Here is a 21,863-nt window from a genome sequence, read left to right as displayed (position 1 = left end):
CAATGGGTTTAAATATCTCCAACCTCACAATTTTTGACCATGGGTCAAAAATCTTAGATCAGATTTAAAGGCACTTGATTTTATTTTAGCCAGTCTTTTTTTTTTTCTCTTTTCCTTCTTTTCCCTCCTGAAGTTGTGATTTACCATATTTAGTTACTTACTTTCTTTTTTTTTTTTTTTGGTCTTTTTAGGGCCGCACTCAAGGCATATGTAGGTTCCCAGGCTCGGGGTGGAATTGGAGCTGCAGCTGCTGGCCTACACCACAGCCACAGCAATGCCAGATCTAAGTCACGTCTGCGACCTATACTACAGCTCACAGCAATGCCAGATCCTTAACCCACTGAGCTAGGCCAGGGGTCAAACCTGCATCCTCATGGATTCTAGTCAGATTTGTTTCCACTGAGCCATGACAGGAACTCCTAGTTACTTTCTTAATTGGCTCTATTATCAATTGTTATGGAGCTGCAGCTGAAAGTTACCAAACAGGAATCACGATGTTTACTGATTTTTAGTTCAGTTTCTGATTTTCATTTTGCTTTGTTTGATTCAGAGTTTGGTTCTGGAGCCACCATTTTCTGGCCAGGCTCACGTGTAATATTCAGGAGGCCTGTGAAATCCCTGAAGTTCCATGGAAAAATTTTATAATTATGTGCAGTTTTCCTTTTTGGTAAATAATCTATAGCATTATGAAATTTCAGAAGAGGTTCACGAAAAGCACGTTACCAACCACTGTCAAAGTCATTGCAAATTAATGAAGAAAGGCTGTTCCATACAGCCCCCTTCTGTACTTGCCAAGTTTAGGGATCCAGATAATTTAGAAATTTCTGTATTACGAAACAAGGCAAAAAAGAGGGTAAAAATCACTTAAAAAAGTGTTACAAATCACGTTATGGGGCAGCACATTTTTCTGAAGAACAGAGGCAAGTATGCAATAACCCAATTACAAACTACACATATATATGAGGTTGTAGCTTCCACCGCGAAGGAGGAAATCACCCCAGCTGAGTAGGAACCTGGCTTTCATGTACGTCAACCAGAGCTGACTGAAGCCTTTTGTTTAGAAATTCAAAACATGGAAAACACACTTTGCATGAGATCCAGGCCACTGTCAGTAAGCACATAGCAGGGCTGTCCAGTGCTGAATGCAGTTGGACACTTGGACATGGTACACAGAACAAACCAATGAATGAACGAATGAATAAGTAAATAAATAAATGAATCATATTTTGGCAAATATCCATCTAGACTCTCTTAGCATTTTTCTCATCCTAACTTTCTCCTATTTTTGAAGAATCATTGTTTGGACATGCCTGGGTTTTAATGTGGATGGATCTGGAAAGGTTTAAATGCCCCAGTGCAACATGAGTCAGCACCCCAAATAATCACTGCCCCCGGGTTAAGCCTGCCCCCCACCCCTGCTGACTCGCTGTGCACTCAGGCACACACGTCCGTGCAATCTCCCTTTATTGTCAAAGGAATAGCTACCATGAAGTAACTTGGAATACCTAAGAGCCTGGGTCAAATGGGGGTCAAGTGGATTTTCAGTTTTAGCACAAAAATGAATTAAAGCAAAAACAATTCAGTTTAAATATACTGATCTATAGAAAAAAACTGTCCCAACAAGAACAAAGTTAGGAAGGTTGGCAAATTCTAAATAGGGCAGTTGTTATGGATTGCAAAAAATAAAATATAAACAAGAATGACTTCTTTTGGTCACACCTGGAGCATGTGGACGTTCCCGGGTCAGGTATTGACCCGGACAATGACAATGCCAGATCCTTAACCCACTGAGCCACTAGGTAACTCCTAGAGCTTATAAACAAGCAAAGATTATTTCCAAATTAAAGGGAAAATATAATATATCTTACTATCCCTCAAAGGACTTTAAGAGAATCAATACTTATCTCAGGAGGATGAGAGGGCTATACCCATGCAGAGTTTTATCTGTACAAAAATCACATTGAAATTAATATGAACATGAATATACAGACTTTTTAAAAAATGAGGTTTTAGCATACATTCCATTTAAAACTTGAACTTTTACTAAAATATGTATATATTGAAAAATATCTTTCCATACCAATAAATACAGTCCTGCATCAATAAATAATGATTGGGTAGCAAAAAAAAATGGGCACACTTGGAGAACCTTAAGTACAGAAATTTAGCAAGAGCTAAAAATAGCACTCAAGGTAAAATACTTTTTTTTACCTATATCTTGCTGATTAGTTTGCCATTTTGACTTCAAGTTATCTATTTTGGGTTTGGTTAATCAATAAGATATCTCAGTGCCCGCTCCTTTTCTGCCTTGTGACCTTCTGAGTATCTGTGCAGGACAAGCATATCCGCTGGCCCTTCGTGCCTGGCCCCACACATACAGTGTGGCTGAGGGTGGTCCAGGGGGATCTGAGCCAGCAGTGTGAACTCGGTGCCTCTCACGTGTCCTGGCTGAAGCAGGACTCCAGCCCAGGGGCTTCTCCCTGGGCTCCGAGACAATGCTTACCTTTACATCCATCTTAGATGGATCCAGGGCCTGGTATGGACTAGGTGCTTTATAAGGGTTTAAACAATAAACACCTGGATGTCCTCAGAGGTACAGTTCTTCACCCATGAAGATGGACAAAGTGCAATTCCCTCAATCTCCCTAAGTACCCAGGCAGGCCACCCTCCTCCTGAGACGGGACCTCGGCTGTGGTGCAGAAGCTAGCTCTGTGCAGTCACATAGGCCCCCAAGACCCTGAGGCTGCTCTGGGACAGGCAGTGGGACAGACAAGTCAATCCTCAAAGGCAGCTTGGATGCGGAGGAGGTGGTGCCAGGCAGCCTGTCACGGGGGCTGAGAGCCTGGGCTCTGAGCTCCATTGTGGAATCTGGATCCTGGTTCTGCTGTCTCAGACTTCCTAGCTGTGTGTCTTTGGCTAAGTTACCAAACCTCTCTGTAGCTTTGTCTTCTATAAAGTGGGGATGATAATGGTATATCTCAAAGGACCTTTAAAGGATAAAGTGAGGGAACTTCAGTGAACCCTGGGTGAAGGGTCAGTGCATGCCCATGGGAAGCAGGGCTGTGACACCCAACTCAGGGACAGAACCACCTTTCAAGTTTTTAAATTATGAACCATAAAGTATCATCTCTGAAAGGAAGATCAAGCCTAGCAACAGATGGTAGGAGGTTCCAGTACAGAAGGCACTTTGTGAGACAGCATTTTAACGGCATTAAAGATACAGCACTTGACACAAATAGTCATTTTGTGACAGGGAGGCTCCATCTAACTTGGCTCCTGCTTGGAAACCCCAGCCCTGCACCTGCGAATCACACATGATTTTTCAGTTTATGACCAGTCCCTGCTTCTATCCAGCTTGGTCTGGGGCAGATGACGCTGTGCTGGGCTGTGTGCATGGAGCAGCCCAGGGTGGGTGGGCATCCTGCACCTGCTCATCCTTCCCACCTCCATCCCTCTGTCAGAGGCAACCCTGCCGTGGGGTTTGTGATGTACCTGGAGATGCTGTCATGTGAGTCTAGGCTGTCCATCCTGTGGGCGCTCTGTGCTCCGGCAGCGCCACCAGGACCGTCGTCAATGGTGTCCAGCCCGGACTCTCTGGAGAGGTTCATGATGTGGTTCTGGTAGTACACATGGATGCTCTCCCGGGTCGGCACATTACCCTGCAGAGAAGGAGGCCACAGTCCTAGGGAGCCCCAGCCGTGCAGCCATGGCCCCATCATGCACACCTTGAATGGACTCAAAACCAGGCTTGTCAAGTTGTGGACTGATGTCACCTCAGTGGGGCCCAATATGACCAGGTCATGATGAACAAGAATGAGCGAAGATGCTTACAAGGTAAACTTCTAGTTATCAAATAAATCATAGGGATGGAATGCACAGTGTGGAGACTCAGTTAACAAGCCTGCTTTGCATATTGGAAAGTTACTAAGAGAGCAGATCTGCAAAGTTCTCATTACAATTTTAGGACGATGTGTGGTGATGGATGTTCCCTGGACTTCTTGTGGTGATGCTTCCCAATATATGCAAATATCAAAGCCTTATGGTGTAACCCTGAAATTAACATAATGTCATATGTCACTTACCTCTCAAAAAATAAAACGAAAATATTAAAAAAGAAATCCCGGCGTTCCCGTCGTGGCACAGTGGTTGGCGAATCCGACTAGGAACCATGAGGTTGCGGGTTCGATCCCTGCCCTTGCTCAGTGGGTTAACGATCCGGCATTGCCGTGAGCTGTGGTGTAGGTTGCAGACTCGGCTTGGATCTGGCATTGCTGTGGCTCTGGCGTAGGCCGGTGGCTACGGCTCCAGTTGGACCCCTAGCCTGGGAACCTCCATATGCCGTGGGAGCGGCCCAAAGAAATAGCAAAAAGACAAAAAAAATAAAATAAAATAAAATAAAATAAAAAATAAAAAAGAAATCCCTTCTTAGATGTAGTGATTGTGCTAAGTCAGAGTAACTTTTCCAAAAATGAACTATTATTTTGCAGTGTAATCTATAAACCATCTATGGGTATATTTTGTGGTCTGCATAGACCTGGATTTTCCCCATGAGAAGCTTCAGATCAAACGTTCAGACTAAACAACACGATCCTTTATGAGCCACAACAGAGACCATGCAGGTATGGAAGGTGGTGACAGAAGAGGCAGAATGAATAGACTGGCCATGACCCCAGGACTCTCTCTGTGGGTGTGGGTGTGGGTGTGTGTTTAGCGTCTGATTATTTTCATTCTGAGCATGTTACAGACTTACATATATTACTGCAGACGAAGGATTCTGTCTGACCCTACTTTGGAGTTCTGGATACTGACTTTCAACATCTTTACACTGTGGGTGGAAGCAAAACAGAATAGTGCCAGAGGTGTTACCTTTTTAATTTCTCTGGTCAGCATACACCTCTCAATCCTCAGGACGGTGGATATGTCGATGTGTTCCCTTGAGATGGAATTGAGCCACGTCGTGAAACTGTCCACAGTTGCCAGAAACAGGACCCACGTAAATTTCAAAATATTAAATATCCTCTTGATGATGTTATCTAGGAGGGAGAACAGAGCATGATTTAAAGGGTCAAAGTGTCCTCAATTGTTGTGCTGTGTGTGGCATAGTGATGCTTTACCAAAGGCAGCCCTAGTTTTGCCCTTGACCCCGACACAGTGTGGCCACCTGAGATGAGGGGGTGGGGGTTGGGGGCAGAGGCAGGCCAGGAAGCTATGGGTGGGCCTTTCTACACCTGCAGTGGCAGCACCAAAACCAAACTAGGGTAGAATTTTCAACCTTCTGTCCAAACATCAGTCAGAATGGGTCCATGTACAGATAACAGGTTTGATTAAAAGTAGAGATAGAACCGAAAGGTATTTCTGTTATTGACATAGGGATAAAGAGCGCCTGTTTCTATCCAGGTAACTGGGTCCTTTCATGCTTTTCTTTTCTTAAGTAATAACTGTACTGGGAAGCAATTCTGTTGGTTCACCAAGACTTTTTAAAAAAAATTCCATGAATTTTATTAAATGTATAGTTGCACAACTATCATCACAATGCTTCACTAAGACTTTAAAGCTTCCCTCTGCAGCTGGACTGCTGTTTGGTCACCTTAAAGTTTTTTCGTACAGAGCTCAGTCCACACTCCGAGAGTCTATCTAAGCTGCCAAATTATCTTCATCATGCATTTAATGACACTGAACTGTCCTAACTAAAAATTCTGCCTGTGGGGTCAGGATTCTCCAAACCATAGGAGTCCTGAGGTTCCCAATGGCCCTGGGATTCCCTCATCTGCAGCTGGGACCAGGGACCCGCCAGGAGGCTGTGTGTGACAAGTCCCCTCGGATTCCCTCCACATCCCTGGCTCATCCCAGGGCCACACGCCTGCCTGTCCAACACTCTTGGAATTCAGCGTGAGCTCCGGGCCACTGGTGAGGTCTGAGGAGCCTCTGCAGCTATGACCTGACTTATTTGAGGTCAGAATCAAAATAGAAAAGATCCCACATTAACTGCCCTCCTCACTAGTTCCTGTAAACCCGTGGTCTTTTCAAGTGGTGCACAAAGAATGCCTCAGAACATGCCACCACGCCACCATTTGTGTGAATTTTTAAAATTTGGCTTTAAAATATTTAGCTTTATTAACTATTTCAGACACTGACGGCAATACAGTGAATACTTGGTGAACGTGGACGATGCATTAAGAAATGCCTTGCTGTTTGTTGCAAAAATCAAAGCAGCACCACCAACACCCTCAATAATTTCTCCCACCAGAAAGGGAATAAACCAGATTCAATGGTCATAGTAGCATCGTCCTGAATTTATGGTTAACGATGATAGTTTGGGATTGTTGTAGTTCAAGGTCACAAATGTAGCAGGGAGCAAAGGACAAGCATCCCTGGCATAAGACTTTCTGATCCTACTCAGTGTGTCTTTTTCTGGACGGGACCAACAGTGAACACTTCCAGCTTGGCAGACTTGCTGCCTCTGCTCATCTCGGCTGTTTCGGTGTGAAAACTGCCGTAGACAGTGCACAGGTCGCTTGTGAAGGGACAGGCCTGGGTTTCCCATACAACTTCGATTATTGCCACTGGCATTTGAATCTCATCATTTTCATAAGTCATGAGATACTCTTCTGCTTTTGGTTTTTCCAACCACGAAACACTGTGAAAGTCATCCTTTGCTGAAGAGTCAGAGAAGAACAGGGCAGGTGCAATCTGGTCCAGGAGTTGTGGTCTGACCTCTGGTCCAGTTGGCTGGCCCACCCCTGTTCACCACCCTCTCGCAAAGGATGGAGACGTGAACCAGAGTTTGATTTTGGAAAGGAAAGACATTATTTGTGAATTGGGTGGCCTGGGAGAAAGGCAGAGCTTTCTCAGGTGAAGTTTTGCTCTTTTCAAAGGAAAACCATCCAAGGGCGTCTTAGCTCTAGTGTGGCCTCCGGACAGAGTCCAGGTGCACCAGGCAGGGACAAGGAAGGGTTCAGCAGCGCTGCCTACTGAGGTAACAGGAACCTTGGAGCTGCCACTGGGACCTGGGGAAGGAGAGGGGGGACCATGTGGCAAGAAGACCCTGAGCAGCATTCACCACAGTGGGTGGAGCTCTTGTGGCCGATTTCTCTGGGGCCCACCCACTGTGGTGAATGCTGACCACCATCCTACCCTCCAAAGCTGTTTCCTGCCCGTGCTGTCACAGCCCTGTCCCCCTGCCACCTGCATGTGCCTGATGGCCCTATAGGAGCTGTGCTGAAGATGGAAGGAAACCAGAAAGCCCCTTTCACTGAGCTGAGATGCCCAGCTAGGGCAGGGCTGCTGCCAATTCCAGGAGGGCTGCTATGAGCCAGGGAGGAACCCCACCAGCTCCCTCCACTACACCCCTGCTTCTGTTCGGATCTTGAGGGGACTGTGCGTTTCCCACTGCAGTCTGGAGAGAACTCCCAGCCTTCCTGCACAGCCATCGAAGGCAGACTTGAACTCTGGATGCTGAAGGCCTTGGGCTCAGACCAACTGAGAACCTTTAACAGCATCTCGTGTTTTTGATGATTTTTTTTTCTCACCATCACGATGATTTTCTCAGAAGCTGTGACGTTAAACCTTGTCAGGTCACGGTTTTGCCTATGGTAGTTCAGACAGTGCTGGAGTCACTGGGGGGAATCACAGACCAAGGTGGAAAATGAAGACTTTTAATTCTGTTTATTTTTTAACCATCGAGGCCAGAGGGCACAGCAGCTACGAGCACAGACTGGATTCAGAGCCCCGTGTCCAAACTCTAGCTCTGCGACTTCATGGTTTTGTTGATTTGGAAAAGTTAGACCATCTTTCTCTGCCTCACTCTCTTATCTGTTAACTGGGGAAGGGGTTTTGAGGGGCTTAAACAAGTTAACGTGTGCAAAGCTCGTGGAAAAGTGCTGGGCAAAGAAGTTGTACCATCGAAGTGTGATCCCTTGTCCACAGACAAGTGAGCTCATCTGCACCTAGAGGCTGGGTTTGAGGATGTGGCACAGTGGGCTTAGAGAGCCTCTGGGAAGTTCATTTTGTGCCAGCAGATGGCATCCTTGGATGCATCTGTGTCCAGAGCAACAGAGTTGGAACGTCTTGCCTGCTGGTGAGCGATGGACGCGGATGTACCCAGGAGTGCCAGCCCCGTGTGAGGGAGCGTGTGGGATCAGAGAGGCATTTGGCTTCTCCGCATTTGGAGGCTTTTGTTTTGCCTTTTCTTCCTGCACAGACACCGCTTCGGCCCAGTCATGGACTCTGTGAAGCCCAAGAGGCACCGTGACTGAGCTGGAACATAGAAGTCCTGGGTTCTGTCCCCAACCATGGGGATCCTGAGCAAGCTCCCTGGAGTCTGGTTTTTCTCCCTAAAATGAGGTGGTTGGCCCTGGAGGCCCTCTCATGTCACCAGCTGTACTTACCTCTCAGTTCACTCCTTTTCTATGAGTTTTTTTTTTTTTTTGTCTTTTTGCTATTTCTTTGGGCCACTCCCGCGGCACATGGAGGTTCCCAGGCTAGGGGTCAAATCGGAGCTGTAGCCACCGGCCTACGCCAGAGCCACAGCAATGCGGGATCCAAGCCGCGTCTGCAACCTACACCACAGCTCACGGCAACGCCGGATCGTTAACCCACTGAGCAAGGGCAGGGACCGAACCCGCAACCTCATGGTTCCTAGTCGGATTCGCCAACCACTGCGCCATGACGGGAACTCCCTCTATGAGCTTTAAATTAATTGCTAGTATTTTTTGTGCCTCTATTCTGATGGCTTCCATTGGTACCTTTATAATTTGCTCCCCAGACCCCCCTCACAGGGACGCGGATAAAATAATTTACAAACTGATCAACCCAACATTTCATCCAAACATGTGAAGGTCATATCTACATTTTGGCGTCATTTTACAGTTTCACTAGAGATGAGATTTCAAGGGACATTGATTATTGAGTCTTAGTCCAGGACCATGATTTAATAACTGCCTCCAGGCAGCCTTCCATCACATGCCATCTGGGCCAGAAGCAGGCTCCCATCTCTCCCCCCACACACATGTGTCTTTATTTTGTTACCTGGTCCATCAGACTTCTTTTTGACGGGCTCAGCCTCCCGGTCTTCCCACTCCACAGGACCTGCCAAGAGTATTGTACAGACACAAGTTACACCCTCTTACGGTAGGTTAACGCCAACACGACTCTTCTGGATGCAAAGGAATATTATAGTGACGTCTAGGACATTCTGGCTATTTGAAGAGCTCCTGGGGAAAAGTCAGTCGTAAGAGTTCTGAGCTTTCATCACCTCCTCCTTTCACTTCCAGATGAGAATCCTGTAACTAGGCGGGGTTACCTACAGCCCCCTGGCCAAGCCTTGCCTGCTTCCTGTTGCAAACTACCTGTGAGGGCAGAATGGCTTTTATATTTTTAATAATTGAAAAAGGTTCAAAAAAGAATATTTTGTGCACATGAAAATCATATGCAATTAAAAATACAACAGGGGGGTAAGGAATGGGGTGGTCTGGGAGTTTGGGGCTAATGATGCAAACGTTTACATTTAGAATGGATGAGCAATATGGTCCTACTATACAGCACTGGGAATTACATCCAGTCTCTTGGGAATAGAACATGAAGGGAGATAAAACAAGAAAAGGAATGTGTGTATATATTTGTGTGTGTATATATATATAGATGCATGACTGGGTCACTATGCTGTACAGCAGAAACTGGCACGACATTGTAAATCAACTATGTTCTAATAAAAAAAATGCAACAACACAGCCTTGCCCATTAATGAATGTACTGTTCAAGGCTGCTCTCACCCTAAGACGGCAGGGTTCCGTGGCAGCAGGGACTTACTGCTTGCAAGCCTTAAAATATTTACTAGGTAGCCCCTTACAGAAAAAGTGTGCTGACTCCCATTACAGATGATGACATTTTAATTTCGAATACCTTGGGGGTAATGTTATACATTTCAGTGTGTTACCCCCTAAAATGATATCACAGGGTTTCCTTTTATTTCTTAGCCTCTTCTTTAGGGCTAAGGTCCTCAGATCCAGCAAATGAGAATACAAAACATCCTGTTAAATTGGAATTTAAGATAAATAACACGAGTTTTAGTATAAGTCAATCCCATGCAACAAGTCCAAACTATACTGAAGCTTAAAGAATATTTATTGTTAATCTAAAACATTCATCTTGAACTGGGCTTCACATATTTTATCTGGTAACTCTAACAAAGATCATTCAATCTGACTCCAGTTAATCTTCCCAAATTTATTTTTTTCTGTGCTTTCCTGCTGCGGCTTCACTTCTCATCTTTACCAGTGAAACTGGCCTGCTCTTTAGTTTTCATACATGGGTTTGCCTTCGTCTGCGAGAAGGTCAGGCTCTGGTCAAAGACTGCCTTTTTCACAAAGAACTGTATTCCTGCACACTCAGGGCTATATATCGCCTTTTGTCTTTATGTCCCACACTATTCCATCCAGGCTGAGTTTTTCACTGGAACCTCGTAGCGTCTATGTCAACAGGGACTTTGTCCCCCTACACTTGTGTTCTCTGTGGGTTAATATACAAAGGTCTAGAGTCAGGACACCTGCTATGATTTCCAGGCCCACCACTCATGGGTGGGCTGTGATCTGGGCAGGTTCCTTCCACCTCTGGGACCTCACATCCTTAAGGGCAGGGCAGGGAGTGAGAGTCAAGTGAGTTACTGCACAGAAAGCGCCACAGCAGCTGGCCCTGTGGAAGGATAGAGGCTGTGTGCTTTATCTGCCAATGAAGAGATGCTCTCTTGTATCAGGAAGGTGCTGAATAAATAGTTATTAAAGGAATAAACATGTATTTCTGTCCCTGTGTCTTTGGAGTACTGCTGTCTTTGATCTGCAGGTAAACAGGACCATCTACACATGAAACAGTCTTTGGGATGCAGACTAATGAGACTAACAAGACGGTAAAAGATTTTTAGAATTGACGCAATAGTTTTGGAATAACAAACGTCTGAGAACAGCAAATACAATTTTGAAAAAAGGGGGGTAGTGAGGTAAGTTTGCAGCATGAAAATACAAAACTAACTCTAGCTACTGAAGTCAAAAAGATATGACACTGACCCATATATAGACAGTAGGACAGCAGATCAGAATACAGAGTCCAGAAATAAACCTAAGAACCAATGGGAGCTTAATATTTAAAGACAAAAGTAGCCTTTAAATTCAATAGGAAAAGGAAGATTCATTTAACAAATGGATTTAGGCTAACAGATCTCTACCTCACAGAATAATAAAAAATTCAAAATGTAAATAAAATTAGGAGGAAATATAAGAAAACATTTGCATGAACCTTGGGGGGAAGACTTCCCTAAGCAAGAACTGCAAAAAGAAATTCAGACCTGTTTGACATTGGAAAAAATTAAACATTGTTTAGAAAACATACCGAACGCTAAATCAAAAGATAAGCACTGGATTTGAAAAAAGATACTTGCAACGTTAAAAAAAAAAATCCCTAACATATACATATGTCCTAAACAAATAAGGACAAACAACCCAATGGAATGATATTATAGAAGATGATAAAAATGTTTAAGTCTTAGATTTGAAAGTAAAAAATGCCAAGACAATATGAAATAAAAAACATTTAATTTCATTAGTTAGGAAAATTCAAATAAAAATAAAAACTGTCATCTTTGAGCAAGACACACAATAAAAAAAGTAAAAATACCCTTTGGGGTAAGACTTCAGGGAAATGGACACTCCTTTACCTTACACAGAGGAGTATAAATTTCTTTTTTTTTCTTTTTTTTTTTGTCTTTTTTAGGTCCGTACCCACAGCATATGAAGGTTCCCAGGCTAGGGGTCGAATCAGAGCTACAGCTGCCGGCCTATACCATAGCCACGGCCACAGCCACGCAGGATCGGAGCTGCGTCTGCGACCTACGCCACAGCTCACGACAATGCCAGATCCTTAATCCACTGATCGAGGCCAGGGATCAAACCCACAACTTCATGGTTCCTAGTTGGATTCATTTCCACTGCTCCATGATGGGAACTCCGACTATAAATTTCTAAAATCACTGGGGAAAATACTGATTAAAGTAAAAAAAAAGCACACACTTTAACCCAGAAATTACACTTCTGACAATCCATTTTGTGGAAAGTACATGTTCTCCCTGACTTTTTCCTTTGCACTGAAAACACACATGCATGACTACATATGAATTTTTTGTGCAGGTTTATCTATGACAGCATTACTCATGGTGGTGAAAATCTGGAAGCAAACCTTGTGCCCATCAGTGATGGAATAATTGGATAAATTATGCATATCCATATTGTAGCATCTTTTGCAGCTATTAAAAAAGGATGATATAGTTTTATAAATACTTAATTAGATTAAGTGTTCATGATACACTGATAATGAAAGCAGAGGAGCGTGTGCATGGCATGAACTCACTTTTGAAAAACAAAGTCATCGATGCCTGCACAGGGGCACAGGCGCCGAGGGTAAGAGGTGGAAGAGAACACAACCCACGCAAGAATTTGGCGCCTTAGGGTAGCTTTCCAAGCCAGCTGTGCATCTACTTTTTTATTGCTTGACGTGCTACAGTGCCTGTGTCTTAATTTTGCCTTTTTAAGCCAAGAAGGTAAAATAAAATTAGAGATACTAGGAGATAACAGGGAACAGAGGGGTCAAAAAGGAGAAGGGTTTTGCCATTAGAGCTCCATGAGAAATGATGATTTCCTTGCTTTTTCTTTTTTAAATACATTTTTGACTTAACAAAGAATCTACATACACATTTTCTTTGTAAAGAACCAAAACATAAGGAACCTAGAGGTCCCTTAATCATCACACTTAATCTCAGTCTCTCCCCTCCCCCCAGAAGTCACCACCATCATTAACGTAAGTATTCTTCTTGATCTTCCTCTTGCATTTATACGTGATTAAAAATGCAAAATATTGTCTGGAGGCACTTTGGTTTCCTTTGTTTCATAAATGGTATTCTAATGCGCATGCCAGTTTGTGACATAACGCTTTTCATTAAACAGTATGTCAGGAATTGTTCTCCAAGGCAGTTTAAAGTAATCCACCTTTCTCACACTCTCTCTCTCTCCTTTTTTTTTTTTTTGGCCATGCCTGTAACATGGAGAAATTCTAGGGCCAGGGACCAAACCCACACCACAGCAATGACAAGTCTAGATCCTTAACCTGCTGGGGCACCAGGGAACTCCTCATCTCATTTTTTAAACTACTAAATAATATGCCATAACTTATTGGTAACATAATGTACAGAAGGGGGTGCTGCTTATAAGCTGCTGCCCCCCCCACATCACTCACCCTCCCCAGATCCTTTTCTCCTTCTTTTCTGTTCTTCTCTTGCAGATCTTTTTTTCTCTTTGCGCCGCTGTCGGAGTGCGGTTTTAGGGTCAGTAATCCAGGCTTGATAAACAAACTGAAGGGAGAGAGTTTCATTATTTTCTGGCTTTTAAATAAATTGAATTAAAAGAAAAGGGACCAACACCAAGCACCCTGACTTTCAGAAGTATTTTTTTTTTCTCCCAGCACAAACTAACCTCTCTGTCTCATATTCCGTCATATGCTGAGCTGACCCGTGCTACATCCATGCTCAGGAAATAAAATCGAAGACGGGTGGTACGGAAGTATTTCATTCGGTATCAGTCATGAGATACCTTGGAGCTACACATGCCACCTGTTCTCCACGTCCCCACATCCCACCACCATCTGTGATGCTTAGTTACTGACTCTCTTGCATCACCTACAACAGGGATAAGCTGGAAGCCTGGCTCAGTGTCACTAGTTTTCTCCCGGCACAAATAAACTTTGAGTCAAACCCCGACCATCTCTCTCTCGTTCCTTTACTTTAGGAAAATACTTTTGCATATTCAATAGTCTCTCTTGAGTAACAGCTATTACCAGCAACTTGAGAAAGGGCTTTGCGGATGGATTCATATTTGGAGAGAAAAAATAGTGTGATATTAAGGTTAAAGGGCTCTTCCAGAATGGTACAGAAAGAAACCTGGGGTGCATTTGGTGGCCTTTTGTCATTTTTTTTGTTCAAGAGCTGAAAAGAGTTTCATTAACATATTATAACCAATAACCACAACAGAGCAATTCTGAACAAGCCGCCCACCACCAATCTCCCAAGTCATGCAGAAGGGGCAGAAAGAAAACCCTGATACACAGTCAGCCATTTACAACCACCAAGCCAAGCAGCATGCTTTTCATGCACCTGCAAACACACCTGGTCTCAGGGAAGCTGGGTTTTCTAGTACAAAGATAAAGTTAAGGAGGATTTTGTGCGGGTGCTTGTAAACCCAGACACTTTCATTTTAGTCTATATTATTTTCAGATCTCTGAAATCTTTGAAAAACACAGTGTAAGCAAACCACCGGCATTGCGACGTCAGTAAAAGTTAAGAGGGGTTCACCTTCCTCCACACGTGGAGGTGTAAAGGTCATGGGTGACAAGGACAGAACATTTTCTTTTTCTTCATGGGTAGAAATCTGAATCTCATGGGCAATTCACACACATGGAAGATCTGCACAACTTCTGAATCATAAACTCAGGAGGCAAAAATTATCCTACTTTATGCCAAAAAATCTATTTTGAAATTTGGGAAGATGAATTGGCATCTGAAGGACACACACCCCCCAAAAGGCATTTATTTATGGTTGATGTTTATCTATTATGGTAGGTGTTCTATTAAGAACATCTCTGAGGTTTAGTACATTAATAAGCAAACTTGCTTCAGCAAAATATGGATTCTCGAAAAAATATCTGAACGGCTAAACCTAAGAAATTTTCAGACTTAAGAGATACAGTGACATTTCCTTAAAACATGTTATTACAAGACTGCTTTTTGATAATGCAAGAGTGCCGAAGTAGGAAAAAGGCAGTAATTCAGGGTTTGTGAGTGTCTATGGTGCACAAGTCTCTGGCTCCAAAGAAAAATGAAAACACTGGGAGGGAGAGTGAGGGGAGAGGAGGGGGGCGGTGGTCAGGACAGACGCTAAGGAGTCTTTGCAGGGGGACCATTCAAATGCTGCCTTATTAAAAGGGAGCTCCTGGTTCTCTAAATGGTCCTTAAGGTGCTTAATCCTGCCAGCGTTTTCTCACTGAGGTATGTGTCCGGATCATGCAAACAGAAGGGAAGGGAGGATGGAGAGGATCTTAGGATAAGTCCTCATTTGTAGGTAAATGATCTTCCTGTCAATGTTTGTAAGTCCAAATAGCTTACAGTTCCAGGAACATCTGACAGAGGTCAGGGCAGCATTTCAGGAAAGAGTCAATTGTAAAACTCAGTTTTTACTGAGTTGTTTCTTTCTGAAATGTCCCAAATCTGACATTGCAGTGGTAACTGTCACCCAGTGTCATGGGTTTCTCTGGGCAATGAGACAGACGCACCACTGACCATAAGGACAAAAACACATGAAAATGTGCATAAACTGACCTCTGGCTTCTCCAGATGCTGCTGCCACTAGCCTGTGTCCCGGGCTTAGATTGATTCCCCCCCTCAGTGGTTGCATCTTAAATGCTGGGGGAGGTGGGATTCCTTTGACTGGAAACCTCTTGTGCAAAAAAGCATTTAATCTTTGAAATAGGAGAGAAGTTTATGGAAGTGGAGATCCTTAATTGAAATGACTTTATTTATTTATTTAATTTTTTTCCCGATGTACAGCATGGGGATCAAGTTATTCTTACATGTATACATTTTTCCCCCCACCCTTTGTTCTGTTGCAATATGAATATCTAGACATAGTTCTCAATGCTACTCAGCAGGATCTTAATTTTTGTAAAATATTCTTTAATTCAGTTGTGATCCAGAACCTTCTTTATGTTATTGGTAAGGAGACTTTAAAAGTAGGATGGAGGATAATCACATTGAATCTTTCATCTAGGTTCTTAGACTCGGATGGAGAGGCTTATCTGGGAGTCATAAAACGGGAATGGAAAAGAAACCAGGGAAGCAGCAGCAGTGAACATTAAACTAAAAGTCAGGATTCTGGCTTTTTCCAAAGGGAGGGAGCCCAAAAGTCTCGGAAGGATGCTGCTCCTTAAGGCAGACCAGCACTTGAGCCTCACCTAGGAGGTGGATACAATCTCAGGTCCCCCAGGAAGCGGCTGGATTTAAACAACCTGCATTTGAATCAGACCCCCAGGCAAAATGTGAGCCACACAGGTCTCTCTCCCTATCCAAACCATTTGCTCTGCCCAGGGGGAGTTCAAGTGTCTGCTCTGGATTAAGGCAGAAGAAACGGCTTTCTATAGAGTGAGTCAGTATTTATGATTTCCAGTGGTGAAGTGACCATTGCACAGGTGGCAGGACCTTTTCTGTTGTGTGCTGGGTGAACTAGCCAATGACTCTAACACTGCAATCAGCAGGACCGCCCCCGATGGCTGGCCCAGGGAGGAGAGGAATTGGGCCCAGGACAGAAGATGCCGGAAGAGATCCACTCCAGGGAGACAGAGTTGTTAGAGTCAAAGAGAGGGGGCAAGGGAGCCTTTTTTTTTTTTTTTAACAACTGATTCGTAATTTTACCAGCTTTCTGAGAAAAAAGATCACACTTTGACACCCCATGTCTGAGGCATGCAACAGATGTGACCCTCTCAACGTGAGCTGTGACTTAGGCGAAACCCCAAACGGGCAGAAATTAGATCTGTTATCTGCATTTTCTCTTTCTATGCTTTCATCGGCTCTGAGGTCAACTGAAAACCAAGAATCACGTGATAAGAAATTTGGCTTGTCAGAACAGCTGTTGCAGAAGGTGGCCTCACATTTTAAATTCTCCAAATTCCTTCATCTTATGGTCTATAGAACAGGGAAAATGCAGATGTTGGGGCGACAGGGTCTGCTTGACTAAAGGTCTACGGAGCAGAGGGCCACACACCACACATCAGTAAAACATCAAATACCTTTGCAGCTCTGATTAAATACTGAAGAATAGTTTTGGGAAGTTTAATGACAGACTTTGGCAAGGCTAAAATGGCCGATGCAAACTTCCCAATAGCTCTCTACAAAGAAGGACAAAGCAAGAGAAATTAGTAGAAAACACCGAACACTGATCATTTATGATGTCAGTCTGAGTTCGTCTCTACCATTACATCAACTAGGTTAAAAGGGGCTAATCATCGAATCTGGAACAAAACGCTGCTTGTAGGTTAGGAAGAAAGAAAACAGTCTCGCATTCACGGAGTCGGTAGAAACGGTGACGATGCCCGTGTCGGACTGTCCTCTGTGGCTCGAGGAGTGAGGGTTAGGAGAAAGCTCATTGGAGTCAAAATAAACAAGTCAGGTCGTTAGTATCCGCCAAGCCAGCTGCACACATGCACACAGAAGACGCCGTCATCAGGAAACACACACAGGTAGCGCTGGGGCCAGGGGGCCGGGGGAGAATTTGCATCTTCAGTTTCACTGGGAAGATGGGATGCATGAAAACTGCCAGCTTGAGAAGACTCCCGCCAGCGGGTGACAATGACCTTTTCACAGACACATAACATGACTGGGGGAGGGCCCTCTGTGGTCCCTGGAGGACGACAAATGGGCAGTGTCTGTTCTATACATGTTCCTTAGTAAAGGAAATCTATATCAAGCTTTCATCCTACATGTAACTCTACTGACAACCTACACCTTTTTTTTCCCCCTTCTTTCTTTTCTTAGGGACCTCCGTTTGTGGCATATGGAAGTTCCCAGGCCAGGGATTGAATCTGAACTGCAGCTGAGACTCATGTCACAGCTGGGGCAACACTGGATCTTTTATTGCTGCACTGGGCTGGGGATTGAATCCACGCCTCTGCAGCAACCCCAGCTGCTGCGGTCAGGTTCTTAACCCCCTGCACCACATCAGGAACTCCCAAACCCACATCTTTAACAAGCACTGATTATACAGTCACTGGATACAGGATACTAGGCAGGTAAGTTAAATCACTGAGAATGATACTGCAGGTTCTGAAAAAGAAAGGTAGTTAAGCTGAGAAGGTGAGCATGGCACTGGAGGTTATCGTGATTTTCATAAATTCTAAAATCTTTAGCAATACAAACGAAACTGCTTTTCGAAATTTGAAGGAACCCTGAGATGACCGTTTGTTTTCAAAACAAAGCAAGTCTTTTATTTTCATGGTCAACTCTTTTACCTATCAAACTAGATGTCCACTCAAGCAACCCAAAGCAATGCCAGCAAAACAAAGTTCACCCAAGGAAGGCTTACTTTTGTTTAGAGCATCAGAATATATATATATATATTTTTGAATGCAAGTGAACAAAGCCCTGGTTGGATGGTTTTCTTGCAGGAATTCTTGCAGTAATGATGGCAAGGCTGAACGCAAGCAGCAGGACAAGGCACTGAGGAACACAGGATTTCAGCTGTACATCAGAAGCTTCTGGGAGCTACGACACAGCAGAAGTCTAGGCCTGCGGTCAAGTCTGTCGAGAAGAAAAGCCCTTCGACTAGCAAAGCCATGATTTCCTCACCCCCATAGTTACCTGGAACGCTGACCTTCGTGGAGGCTCCTCATCTTCCTTTTTAAATTCTTCCTCTTCTTCCTCTTCGCTATCCGTTTCAAACAAATAATAATCTCCACTCCTGACCACTGAGCAAAACAAAATAGTTACTTATTTCTTGGAAGAGACATGGGATAACCAGAGGCATATTAATGAAATGCTTCCGCAAAGATACACCCACTGTCCAGCAAAGGACCAGAGCAGGACGCGTGGGAACGGAGGAATCACGAGAGGTGAGGGGTTGGCTCCGGGCCATGCTACACAGTGCTGGCAGGGTTGGGTCTGCAGAGCACCAGGCCCGTCGAGGCCACGGAGACCCGGCCACTGCTGGGTTCATCTGGCATCTTCTTCCCTCTTCACAGTAATTTTTACCCAGATGCGTCAGATCAACTCCGCAGCAACTGGTTTTGTAACCAGAAACTGAAAACCACTCTCGTGTCACAGTTCAGCAATGTGGGGCCTTTAGATGAAGCCATGAAGAGGGGACTTTGGTATTGCCTGAATGGCTTCCGATTGCTGTCGAAAGCTAATCAGGGCGGCACAGGACCAGGAACTGATGTCCCCAGCCTTCCACCTCACTTCACACTATGCAGATACAGGGATGCAACACAGATGGCAGGACATTTGGAAGAGTCTTTTTAAAAAATTGCACATTGTCATGAGGAGGAAATGGGCAAGTAACATCCAAAAAAAAAGAATATGACCACAAAACCCCTACCGCCATACCCTGGCTGTTCCTACACATAGAATGGGACAGACAGAGGCCCAGCAGACGTGGACCATATGGTTTAGTGCTTCTGGATCACAAGGAGCTCCCCAGTGTCTTAGTGAAATTTCAGGAGAACTGACCCCACCATAAGACAAAGCACAAACCATATGGGTGGTTCTTGCCTTGCCGGACATTCTCCCTGCAAAACCATGCTGTCTTAAGCATGGGAGCAGAGAAAGGTGACATATTCAGAGATTTAAAGAAATTTGAGAATGGAATCATTATCTGTTTGATCATTACTTGAAACTGATCAGGGAAAAGAGACCCAGCATATGCATTTCTGATGCTACAAGAACTGCACCATCATTGCATGAAAATGTATTCATATTTTCAAGTCATGTTCACATTTGCAAATGCTGAGGTGCCTTTTGGGGCAGATGTCTGTAGCTCTCTTTTGGACTTATCCATTGTAAGGTAATGGGAAACCTTGGCTTGTTGAAAATTAGTTGCTTGACTATCACTAAACATGACCAAAAGGTGAATAATTTTGCCCATGATTTCAGACATGTCTGAAGCCTCCATCCATGAAGATATAGAGTCAATGAATTGGGCCTTATATCCTTGAACAGAAGCACTGTAATGTTTTATTTTTATTTTGAAGAAAGAACTAGGCCCGGAGGACTGGGTCCAGGCCTGAGGAAATAAATGCAAATACAACATAAGGTAAGAATAAGCAAGAACAAACCAAAGTCACAGCGTTACATTTGACAGTGGGGAAGACCATGAAAGTAATGCTTCAGATAAGCTCAGAGATTGGCGGGAATGTCACACGGTCATTTGGTAAAAACCGAGATTTCCAGGATTGAACATTTTACCCTCATTATAGGCTTTAAAATCAACAGTAGCTTTAATTGTATTCAATCATACCTTCGATAACTTTTTTCATGTGGACACTGAGTCCGTCATATCATAACTTTGACTTTATCATCTGAAAAATGTTGCCAATTTGTATGTGACAAGTGGAATTAACACATTGAAAAAGAAGGAAGTGTTAAAAAAAGTCTCCCACTCCTTTGTAAATTGTTATTGAAACAAAACAGGGAAATGAAGAGAATATTTTCAGAAGTTCTGACTGCTAATAAGTAGAGAGGCCCCTTTATACATATTTGTGAGTCCTTAGGGGGATTCTGCCTCCCGCCTGGGTCTGTATATGCTGATGCTGACAACTGAGCAGGAAAATGACTTTAAACGTCCTGTATCCCCAGAAATGTGGCCTTTTATTTCAGGTATTTGATAATAAAGGGAAGCCTGACACTGATTTAGGCTGTACTGAATTGACGCAGAGGCACACGTCCCCAGGAGAGAAGGTATCATTGAACAGCAATAATGCGATCGTCTGTGTGCTCATAGATGTGGAAGTGGGAGGTTTGCCACCTACAGACCACGTTAAAAATCAATAATATGAACAACATAGCAGTATTACTATATCATCAACAGATTTACCCAAGGGTATTCCAATGACACGTGTTCTTACGCTCGGCACCTCAAAGAACTATCTCTTTAAAAGCCCAATGACACAAGAGATCAGAAAGAGGGCTTTCCATAAATTCCTTCCAGATCTAAAGATACATTTTGGAACTTGTCATAGTCTACAAAATAAACCAAGTTATCAGCTCCTTTCCTTTCCTCACCAGTTTGCAAAAAGAAGTCTGTTTTTGTAGGAAATTTTTGAGACCTTTGTCAGAATCAGATTCCAAACTATGAATGACACACATCCTGCATTATTGCACTAGACATTTTGGAATAAGGCACAGGTAGTCTGATACCAGCCTTCAAGAACTGGATATAATGAGGGTGAAATGAATCAGAAAATCTAAAGTCAATAACCTTCAGGGAAGTCCTTTCAAGGATAACCAACGCATAAGATGATGATCAAAGACCATATCCAATTCCTTCCAAAGTGCAAGGCTGAGATCAGCAAGGGCGAGAACCACAGTGATCACAGTGGCCACGTACCTCAGGTGCAAGGACAAGACATCAGGAGAACAATTTTGAAATGGATAGGTCTCTCTAAACTAGCAAAGGGCCCTTTAAAAACAGAAAGATCGGCACAGTTTACTTGTGACTTGATAGAAATCGGCACACAGCGTCTGCACGACAAGCCCCGTTCGTGTGACTGACACGCCAGGGGACAATAAATGGAAGTCACACAGAATTTCAACTTGAGTCTTTGTCTTGTGCCTTGAGCAGCAAATGAAATGAAGCTCTGCATAACTCACGGCTTTTTTATGCCATCATGCTAAAATTCAACCGTCGGGATTACACTGGATGACATCCAGGTTTCCTGAGCAAATTTTGAAAATTGCCTTCTGAAATTGGTTTGCTGATTTTTAGGACATTATTGCTTGGGTGAAAGGCCAATGCCAGGCCTAAGTGACACCAAGAATTAGGTGTGGGAAAAGGTTCGGATCCATGTGGTTTTTCTCCTGATGCTGAATATCAATGTTGACAGGCCTTGATGATGGTCCGTGTCTGATTACACTCGTTACAGTGATCCAGACACAATATAAGACATAAAAGACTGAAGACATTGTAAGTAAGTTGCAAGATAATGCATAATTACTCAATAGTCTAACAAATTCAAGTGGAGCCAGGCTGAAATGGCTCATTCCATAGTAAGGCCATTATAGAGGTATG

General features: G+C 43.8%; 1 protein-coding gene across 1 annotated transcript in view; it reads right to left on the bottom strand.

The window, feature by feature from the left end:
* PIEZO2 (piezo type mechanosensitive ion channel component 2) overlaps nucleotides 1–21,863 on the bottom strand; it is a 302,891-nt gene that overhangs the window by 32,569 nt on the left and 248,459 nt on the right. Inside the window, exons 32-36 of the mRNA XM_047793685.1 lie at nucleotides 18,440–18,546; nucleotides 13,276–13,390; nucleotides 9,028–9,087; nucleotides 4,867–5,033; nucleotides 3,493–3,659 (exon numbers count right to left, since the gene is read on the bottom strand). Coding sequence (XP_047649641.1) covers nucleotides 3,493–3,659; nucleotides 4,867–5,033; nucleotides 9,028–9,087; nucleotides 13,276–13,390; nucleotides 18,440–18,546 — 616 coding nt within the window. The remainder of the gene's footprint in view (nucleotides 1–3,492; nucleotides 3,660–4,866; nucleotides 5,034–9,027; nucleotides 9,088–13,275; nucleotides 13,391–18,439; nucleotides 18,547–21,863) is intronic.

The sequence above is a fragment of the Phacochoerus africanus genome, chromosome 8 (genome assembly GCF_016906955.1).
Source record: "Phacochoerus africanus isolate WHEZ1 chromosome 8, ROS_Pafr_v1, whole genome shotgun sequence".
Taxonomy (NCBI): domain Eukaryota; kingdom Metazoa; phylum Chordata; class Mammalia; order Artiodactyla; family Suidae; genus Phacochoerus; species Phacochoerus africanus.
Note: the sequence above shows the minus strand (reverse complement) of the source record. Positions and strands in the feature narration are given on the sequence as shown.